Here is a 10,502-nt window from a genome sequence, read left to right as displayed (position 1 = left end):
GATAAAGTTTTCTTTTGTCAACTGGGTAAGAACTAGACATTTATAAAGGAAAATAAAATCAAGTGATACCTCACCACAAATTCTAGTCATATGTTCAGTTTAGGAGAATGATCTCCAGTGAATTTTGTGCCAGAAATATTTATTCTAAAAGAAAAGTCTTTTAATTTATAATTGTGTGTCTCTGAAGTGCTTGTGCCACTGTAAAGTCAAGGGCACCATCTCATACCGTTTTGTGTCCTTCTGGGATGGAAGCTGAGGCTGCCTTATAACCCAGTAGAGGTATTCTAGCATGTAAAAGTAAGAAAAATCAACATTATTACATGATTCTCTGTCAAAAACATCCAATAAATCACAACTCTGGTCTTATATATAGTAGTAGCCATAGATACACATTAGGGCTTCCAAGAAGAATCTAGTACCCAACAGTCTGCTTTTATATTTGGGCTTATGTGAGCGTAAAATAACCACATCTGGGCAAACAAGCTGTTTTATTACTTCTTTTAAAGCTGCAGTGCTCAAAAATGATGTAATAATTTAAATACCTGGCTTGGGCATTTCCGGTTGTGTTTCCAAGCCTTAGCTATGGGTGAAACTGTTTTGGGCTATGAAGATGGATTAGGGCATCTTGCAACTCATGATGCATTTGGTTCAGCTTAGTTCTCGTGTCCTGAGCAGTCAGACTGACAACTAAAACTCATCAGTTTTATTTTCAACATACTTTAACATGGATTCTGTCCCTTGGGCTGAGCTCCAGATCTTCCTCAACACCTCACACTCTCTCTCATTGGCCTGTTCCAACTCCAACTTAATATTAGAGTGAACAAGGGCCTTAGATTCTTCCAGTACAATTTGATTATATGAGGCAAGCTCCTTAATTTGAATCATAACCTCTTGGGTGAAAGTTCCACTCAAAAATACCTGAGAGACCAGGCCTTTGGCACATGCCTCCCGTGCTGTCAGCTTTCGCCCAGCAAATAACATTTCATTGGCAGATGCTTTACCCATCATTTTTTGAAATGTAATAGTTGAACAGCCATCTGGACTCTGTCCAAAGGTCATATAAGGGGTTTGGAACCAAGCCTTTTCATTAGCCCACACGAGATCACAAAGGGGCAGGATGGATGCACCTAGTCCAATGGCAGGGCCATTGACTGATACAACAATAGGCTTTTTAAATTGAATAAAAGTATTCACAAAGTTCTTGATGGTATCCACCATTTCAAGGCTTGCTCTGTTTCTGTCGTTCCTTAAGCGCTTCACAAAGTACCCAAAATCAAGACCGCAGCAAAAGACACTTCCAGCTGCACTGAACAGCACGAGCTTGCTGTCATCCACAGCAGCGTTATTAAGAGCATTAACTATTTCTTTAATTACTTCTGTATTCAGTGCATTTCTTTCTGTGGATCTAGTTGATAGCACTATCTGGGTGAATCCATCCTCTTTCTTCACTACAATGTCTCTGTATGTGCTGGCACTTTCTGTTAGCTTTATGGTAAAGTACATCTTCTTGATAAAAGGCTGGTCTCTGCTGTCATCAGTAATATTTCTTTGCCCACCTTTCACTCTTGGAACTGAGGTATGCATGTCTGTTGTTCCATTGGCTGCTAATGGGTCTACTAATACCACTATACCTTTTTGGGTAGCTGAACCTGTGGCCATTGAAGCGGTAACTGAGCCAGACATCTGCGACATTGGTGGGTGTATCTGAGTCTTGTTCTCTACTCCAGGCTGTTCTGCACCAGGACATGACAAAGGGTCCTGGAGGAGTTTCCCTTCTGTCACCTCGAAGACCACCGTGTCCTGCTGATCTGCTGCAATAGGGTACAGTTTCTCAAGTTTCTGAAAGCCACTCACAGTTTTCTTGTCGTTAAAGGGGCTTTTAGGTGCAAGGGTCTTGATAGTTGAATTTATTTTCTCCATATTCTGTGTGTCGGAGAAAAGTGAAGCTGCCTTTCTCCTAACGATCTTGCTGGCAGCAAATAACTTGCTGTTTTTGGATCTGTGGTGTCTATCCGTCACTTGCGTTTTAGGAGAGTTCTTAGAATAGCTCGCTTTTGTAGATCTAGAAGTTCTTCTTCTGGCATTGTTTGTAAAAATTCTACTGGTTCTAGTCCATGTCAGTTTTTTCTGTTTTTCAGTCTGTCGTCTATTAAAATCAAGTATACATTTTTCACAGTTCCTGAGGTGCTGCTCTGGTTCCCAAGTGTCATCCTGTTGGTCGTAACCTTTCCACCAAATCAAATACTCTGTATTCCCGTTTTTGTCTTGTCTTTTGTCAACAATACTTTCAACCTCAAACTCCTGGGAAGCGATGAGGAAAGACACAGGATTGGAGCAGTTGCTGTGCCAACTTTGTTTCAATTGTGTCTCCACATAGCCACTCCTTTCTGCCTCCAGTTCTTCACCAGGTTCTGCATATGAATGAACCTCTTCTATTTCGTCACCACTGGTGTAGTGAAAATTGTGTGAAATAGCGGCTATGCTATGGTACATGATAGCTTGCTCAGTAGCCTCAGGTGAGAGTAGGTAAATCCACAGCCACAACCTTCTGTTGTAGAACAGAAAGCTTTCTTTCTGCTTGTTACTCTTTTGTGTTTGTTTGTTTAATTGTGGTTGCTATGACGATTGTATGGAAGATTCTATTCTTCTAACATTTTTAAAGTTACACTAGCTTGTCTTCAGTAACATATAAAACCTTCACTCCTGTATAATGTACCTCCACTATTTCACTTATTGAGTCCTCAAAATTATACCTTTATTCAGTTTATGTCAAAAACACAAATTAGAGGTAGTTTTTTTATTAAATATATTTGTGTTTTAAGGTACGTGGAGAACAACTTGTGGAAGTGCATGTTGTTAATTGTTTTTTTTTTTCTTTTTGAGATGGAGTCTCACCCTGTCACCCAGGCTGGAGCTCAGTGGTGCTATCTTGGCTCATTGAAAGCTCCATCTCCCGGATTCATGCCATTCTCCTGTGTCAGCCTCCCAAGTAGCTGAGACTACAGGCGCCTGCCACCTTGCCTGTCGAATTTTTTGTACTTTTAGGAGAGACTGGGTTTCACCGTGTTAGCCAGGATTGTCTCGATCTCCTGACCTCGTGATCCACACACCTCAACCTCCCAAAGTGCTGGGATTACAGGTATGAGCCACCGTGCCTGGCCAAATATTATATCTTATATATTTGTACATGTATTTATCTTTACCTTAACCTTTGTTTGTTCATACTGCTTTTGAATGTCTGTCCATTCTGCCCTGAAGTACTCCATGAGACATTTCTTAAAGGGTAGTCTACTTGTAAAGGGTGCCAGCTTTTGTGTGGGAATGTCATAATGTGTCGCTCACCTTCGATGGACAATTTGGTGGATTATAAGGTTTAGGTTTGACAGTTTTTTCTGACATCACTTGGAACATATTAGTCTACTACGTTCTATCATCTTAGTTTTCAGGTGAGTAATCTACTGCTTTTCAGTGGTTATTCAGATAAGCGATTCACTGGCTATTTTTAGGGTCCCTTTTACATGACTAGCTACTTCCTCTCCTTCCTTTGAAAATCCTCAGGATTCCCTTTGTATTTGTTTTAGACAGTTTAATTATCAGGTAAGTTTTAGTTTGTTTCTTCGAGTTTTTTTTACTTGAAGTCTGTTGAGCTACTTGGGTGCTTATTTATTGTCTTAAATTTTTGCATTCTTTATGACTATTTTGTTAAATAGTCTCCATGATCTTTTGTCTCTTCCTTCGAACTTCCAAAATGCATATGTATGGCTCCTTGATGGTGTCCCTCAGGTTTCTAGGCCATATCAATCTGCCTTGCCCCTTTTCAGACTCTGTTGGTGACCAATATATGGTTGACTGCCCCCAAGGGTGGGTATCACAGTGTGGGGACAGTTTGTCAGTTGGTCTCACAAGGCTGATGCATCCCATAGCTCAATTCCCAGACTTAAATCATTGTGGTCTCATTAGTCCACTACAATCTAGAAATCTCTAAATGTGAGGTATCACACAGAGTTCTTTGTCTCATGGCCAAGAAAATTAAAGAGGACAGATGCAAAAAGGTTGAATCAAAAATTTTAAAAGTGAAAGTAAAAAAACTCCTCACAGTGGGGGTGGAATGTGATTGGTTTACCTACTATAAGACTGTGCTTTACAGTTTCTAAAGGCAGAGAAGTAAAGGAATGTACTTAGTGTTCTTGGGGTAAGCGTTATTTGGCTTGGCCCTGAAACTTGGCCTTGGATTCACCTGGAGCTGAAGTCATGATTTGTAGAAGCTACAAGTCTCAGCCTTGGAACTTGGCCCTGGACCAAGAAAGGAGCTGAAGTGACAGCTTGGCCTGAGACCTTGGGCTGGGACCAATCAAAGGATGAAGTAATGTCTCATGGTCACAATAATTAAGGAGGCTGGATGTTGCAAAGTTCAAGTAGGATCTAAAGTAACACAACAGCCATCTGGACTCTGTCCAGATGTCATATAAGGGGTTTGAAACCAAGCCTTTGCATTAGCTCGGAAGAAATCACAAAGAGGCAGTGTGGATGCACCTATTCCAAAGGATGGGCCACTGACTGATACAAAAATAGGCTTTTAAAATTGATTGAAATTGTTCACAAATTTCTTGATGGTGTTCACCATTTCAAGGCTTGTTCTGTTTCTGTCCTTTAAATACTTCAGAAAGTACCCAAAATCGAGGCCACAGCAAAGGACACTTCCACGTGCACTGAACAGCACAAGCTTCCTCCCACCCACAGCAGTCCTATTCAGAGCATTAACCATTTCTTTAGTTACTTCTATATTCAGTGCATTTTTTTATGTCGATCTAGTTTATAGCAACATCTGGGTGAATCTGTACTCTTTCTTCACGGCAATATATCTGTATGTGCTGACATTTTCTGTTAGCCCTCTGGTGAATTACATCTTCTTGATAAAAGGCTGGTCTCTGCCATTGTCAGTAAAATTTCTTTGCCCATCTTTCACTCTTGCAACTGATGTATGCATGTCTGTTTCTCCATTGGCTGCTAATAGGCCCATTAATACCACTATACCTTTTTTGGTAGCTGAGTCTGCAACCATGGAAGCAGTAACTGAGCCAGACTTCTGAGAAAATAGTGGGTGAATCTGGGTCTTGTTCTCTATTCCACACTATCCTGCCCTGGGATCTGATAAAGCCCTGATGAGCATCCCTTCCCCCTCCTTGAAGACCACTGTATCCTGCTGATCTGCTGCAATAGGGTCCAGATTCTTGAGTTTCTGAATGCCACTCACTGTGTTCTTGTTGTGAATAGGGCTGTAAGGGGCAAGTGTCTTTCTTGATAGTTGAATATAGTAGCTCCATATTCTTTGGGTCGGACAGGTGTGACCCTGGATTACTGCCAACATTCTGGCTGGCAGCTCATAACTGGCTGCATTTGAATTTGTGGTGTTGGTCAGACACTAGAGTTTTAGGAGCATTCTTAGAAAAGTTGGGCTTGGTAGATATAGAAGTTCATCTTCTGGTATTGTTTGAAAAACTTCTAGTTGTTCTGGTCCATGCCACTTTTTTATTTTTTCTGTTTTTTAGTCTGTCATCTGTTAAAGTCATATATACATTTTTCCCCAGTGCTGCTCTAGTTCCCAAGTGTCATACTGTTTCTTCCTAATCTTTCCATCACCAAATTTTATTTATTTTTCTTTTTTTTAGACAAAGTCTTGAGCTATCACTCAGGTGGGAGTACAGTGGCACAGTTGCACAATCTCAGCTCACTGCAACCTCCGCATCCTGTGTTCATGTGATTCTCCTGTCTCAGCCTCCTGAGTAGATGAGATTACAGGGGCCTGCCACCACACCTGGCTAACTTTATGATTTTTAGTAGAAACAGGTTTTCACTGTATTAGCCAGGATGGTCTCAATCTCCTGAACTCGTGATCTGCCCGCCCCAGCCTTGCAAAGTGCTGGGATTACAGGTTGACACCTGTAATCCACTTCTTTCTGCCTCCAGTTCTTCACCAGGTTCTGCATATGGATGAGCCTATTCTATTTCATCGCCACTGGTGTAATGAAAATTGTTTGAAATAGCAGCTATACCATGTGCTTTAGGCTCTCCACACTTACGCCCTGGTGGGACAGCTTGGGCTTTGTCTCATGGTACATGATAGCTGGCTTGGTAGCCTCAAATGAGAGTAGCTAAATCCACATCTCCTACTTTCTGGCATGGTACAGAAAGCTTTATACCTGCCTGTTATTCTTTTTCTTTTTTAATTGTCATTGATACTGTGATTACATTGAATATTCTAAAGCTATTCCACTTTTAAGGTTATACTAGCTTACTTTCAGTAACACACAAATCCCTTAACTCTGTATAGCTTCACCCCAATGATTTCCTTATTGAGTTCTCAAAATCATACCTTTATGTATTGTAGGTCAAAAACACAAGTTAGTTATAGTATTTTTATTAAATATATTTGTGTTTTAAATTACACGGGAAACAAATTGTGGAGATGTGCGCTGTTATTCTTTATGTTTTATAGTATCTTATATGTTTATCTTTACCGTAATATATATTCATTCATACTGCTCTTTATTGTCTGTTCGTTTTACTGTGAAGTATCCCATAAGGCATTTTTTAAAAGGATAGTCTACTGGTAAAATGTCCCAGCTTTTATCTGGAAATGTCATGATTTCTCCCTCACTTATAAGGGACAATGTTTTGAACATCAGATTTCTGTTCAAAAGTTTCTTCTTACATCATTTGCAATACGTTAATCTATTGCTTTCTGTCCTCTGAGTTTTCAGATAAGATTGCTGATTAATTTTGAGGGTTCTTGGAACATTACTGGCCACTTCTTTTGTTGCTTTCAAGATTTTCTCTATCTTTCTTTCAAAGGGTTTAATTATCATATAATTTGAGTTTGTTTCTTTGAGTTTCTCTTACTTGGAGTCTGTTGCGTTTGACATTCTTTACCATTATTGTCTCTATATAGTCTTCCTGATTCTTTTTGTCACCCTTTGAAATTCCAGTATGCGTAATATGGCTGCTTGATAGTGTTCCACAGCATTTTAGGCTTTGTTCTCATTACTTTACTTTTTTATCTATCATTTCCTAACTTAATAATATTAACACCCTTTCTTTGGTTTGCTGATAGTGTGTTCTTCCCCCAGCTCAAGTCTGCTTTTAAATATCTGTAGTCAATATTTTTTTTTACTTCTATCTCTAGACACTTTTAGGTTTTAAAGTAATTTTACTTTTTTTATTAAATTTGTTCACAACTTTTTGCGCTTCTTTTGTTTCTTCTACTAGCTGACTCTGAAACTTAATTCTAAATATAATGTTTTAGTACGACCACCATTTGGGCTGTCTACAAAAAGTTTCAGATCATAATTTCTTTTTAATTCTTAAAATGAGCCATATTTCTCGATTTCACTGTACAGTTTATCTCTAGACATCTTTAGGTTTTAAAATAATTTTACTCTTTAGATTAATAATTTTTGTTCATAATTGTTTGTGCTTCTTTGTTTATTCTATTAGCTTATTAAGTATCTAAATTTTAAATATTACATTTTAGTAAGGCTGCCATTTGGGCTGTCAAAAAAAGCTTATTTTTTCGTAGTTTTTTTTTGTAGTTGTTCTTAAAATGAGACATACTTCCCTATTTCACTCTGTAGTTTGTGATTTTGCCGGGGCTGAAAAAGAACATTTAAATTTTAAAGTGCTGTAACTTTGAAAATAAGTTTTTCTACTTCTATGGTTTGGTAGCGTTTTGTTTATTCATTGCATAGGCCCTTTCCCTCCTGTAAATCAGCTGTACTGAGCTTCTTCTGGGGTCTTTTTTGAGGCACATTGTTTTGGGGCACGCATCGTTAAAACCACATTTCATTTTATACATATATATATATATTTGTGTATATATATATACACACACACATATATGTGTACGTGTATATATGATTAATATATATGATATATCAGATATATAATATATCAGATATAGTATATATAATATACAATATATAATATATGATATGTATATATAATATATGATATATTATATATGGTATATATAATACATGCATTATATATAATATATGATATATAACATATTTTAATTATATATTATTTATAATATAATATATGATATGTATCATATATTACATATTATATATGATACTATATATGTCTATATTATATATAATTTAATGATATATAATATATGATGTATTATATATTATATTATATATGATTATATATGATTTATATATTATTAATAATATATATATGACTAATTTTGAAAGTTTTAGTCTACAAATGTCTTCAGAGAAAAAGAAGAACAATCAGGAAAAACATATTTTTGCTTTTTATGTCCACTGAAAGTTGGTTGCACAGAGGGACAAAGAGCCTGCATAATGTTTAGGGAATAAAACAATGACTATTCACCTCTGTCGGGACCGCCACAAGCAGAAGCAGCAATCGGCAAGTGAGTCCTCCTGAGATTTGGAGGACAGAGTCCCTTCTCTTTACCATGGCTCTTGTAAGCTGCTCCAGAAATATTTGGAAGGCAGCATCCCACTGTGGTGGTTAATAAGGAATAAGTAGCTGCTGCTGATCTGGGCTACAAAATTGATAAAATTTAATTTTTATTTACTTTGCAAATCTTTTTCTGGAAGCTGTAAAACTTCATGTAGACTCAGAATTCTATAGTAATTGCACCATACTAATCCTTCCACTGCATCTATTGTATACTTGAACAGACGGATATACAGTGATCCGTTGTACATTGCATAACTTACCCAGAATCTACTATCATTTTACTTTGTCCTATTTGTCTTTACACCTAAAGTATGCCTCACATAGAAGTCACAAATGTGACTCCTTCGTTTAAGGGTACACTTGCAACAACGTTTGCCTTTTTAAGCAAGAGCTCACATTTACAGTTCTTACAAGTAAAATGTTACATACTCTGACATTGACTTACATGTTTTCCATACGCTCTTTCTTCCGCTTGATCCTGAATTTATTTTTTGCTCGTTTAAAAAATTTGGCTAACTTTTTAAAACCTTCTGTTATATTTTTTATATTACAATTAGGTGTATTTGGGATTCTAATTATTATGGAAAACTTAAAATAGCCTACTATGAACAATACTAACTTGTGTGAATAATTTAGTGTTTAATGTCGACAGTATAAAAATACGCTGCTCTTGTAATTTTCCATCCTTCTCAATTTATATTATTGTCTGTGATTATATCTGTCCACACAGACTGTTCATTAAAAGTTAAGTTTCCCAGGGTTGAAATAGTAATAGCATTTTTCTTATAGAGAAGCTTTAGTCACAATTTCCTTTAGCTTTTCTTTACCCAGACATGTTTGCTTGAATTTCGTTTTACCAGTTATATATTTCAGGTTTGATAGCATTTTTCGGTTAAAACTTGGATATCCCACCACCTTCTGACTTCATGGTTTCAGCTGAACAATCATTTGTTATTTTAATCAAGACCTTCTTGTACTTAGCAAATTGCTATTCCTTATCTGCTTTTACAATTTTCTTTGTATTGGCTCTTGATTGCCTGTAATGTTTTCTGATGTGGCTATCATTGACTATATTGTGGTTAAAGATTTTTGTCCTCTTTCAGATAGAGATTTTTAAGTTCAGGAAATGTTCAGCCATTTTTGCCTTACAAATTTTTGGCTTCTGTTATGCTTCATTTATAAGATGTCCATATGGCATGTACCGGTATACCACATGGTGTTCTGTTTACTCTTTATCTTTTTTATAATTTTTTTTAAATTTTAGTCTTCAGACTGGGTTTTTTCAGTTTTTATTCCTTCAGATTGAAAGAATATTTACCTGCTCAAACTTGCTGTTAAACCCCTTTGTTATAGACATTACTTCAGTAGTTATTCCATTTTTTTTTATGGGTTCTTTTGTAATTTGTCTCATTGATGCTCTCATGTTATTCTTTCATCATTTGTCTATCATTTCTCTTTAGCCCTACTTAAGACTGCTGTTTTTAGTTCTTTGTCTATAAAATTTGGGACACACTTAATTCCTGCATTTAGTTTACATTGTTCATGGCTTTCTGTTTGTTTTTGTGTTTCGGCTTTTCAGAAAACTATATTTGAAATGTCATAATGTGCTAACACTGGAAGTTACCTCTGTATTTGAAATGTCATAATGTGCTAACTCTGAATGCTTTTTGTTATTTCTGAAATGTAATGTGTTAGTTATTAAAAGCTTAGCTTGCATTCCATTGGCACTTTGAATAAGAGCAATATGAAAACTGTCACTTTTCAAAACAGGGTATGTATTAAAATTCTCCTTTAACTCTCAGCGGGATTGTTTATCTTTCTCTCCTAACATTCACTTTCTTCTCACTCTGAAGCTACAGATAAACTTGAGGGTTAAAGTATATTGTTTTAGATTTCTTTTAGAATTCTACTGTTGTAAAAATATGCATGATTTTCTAAGTGCTTCAGTATGTTAAACTGCTTTTGAATATTCAGATTTTTACAAATACTAATCTCTCTAAATTTTGTTC

General features: G+C 36.6%; 1 protein-coding gene across 1 annotated transcript; it reads right to left on the bottom strand.

Moving 5' to 3' along the window:
• Window positions 1–469: 469 nt before the first annotated feature.
• On the bottom strand, window positions 470–2,528 carry LOC129053476 (testis-specific chromodomain protein Y 1-like). The gene has a single exon (XM_054545515.2). The coding sequence runs from the start codon at window positions 2,491–2,493 to the stop codon at window positions 688–690; it is 1,806 nt and encodes a 601-aa protein (XP_054401490.1). The 5' UTR covers window positions 2,494–2,528; the 3' UTR covers window positions 470–687.
• Between the last annotated feature and the right edge of the window lie 7,974 nt (window positions 2,529–10,502).

Source organism: Pongo abelii, chromosome Y (assembly GCF_028885655.2).
Source record: "Pongo abelii isolate AG06213 chromosome Y, NHGRI_mPonAbe1-v2.0_pri, whole genome shotgun sequence".
NCBI classification, from domain to species: domain Eukaryota; kingdom Metazoa; phylum Chordata; class Mammalia; order Primates; family Hominidae; genus Pongo; species Pongo abelii.
The sequence above is the reverse complement of the archived record's forward strand: the minus strand, read 5'-3'. Positions and strand labels throughout refer to the sequence as shown.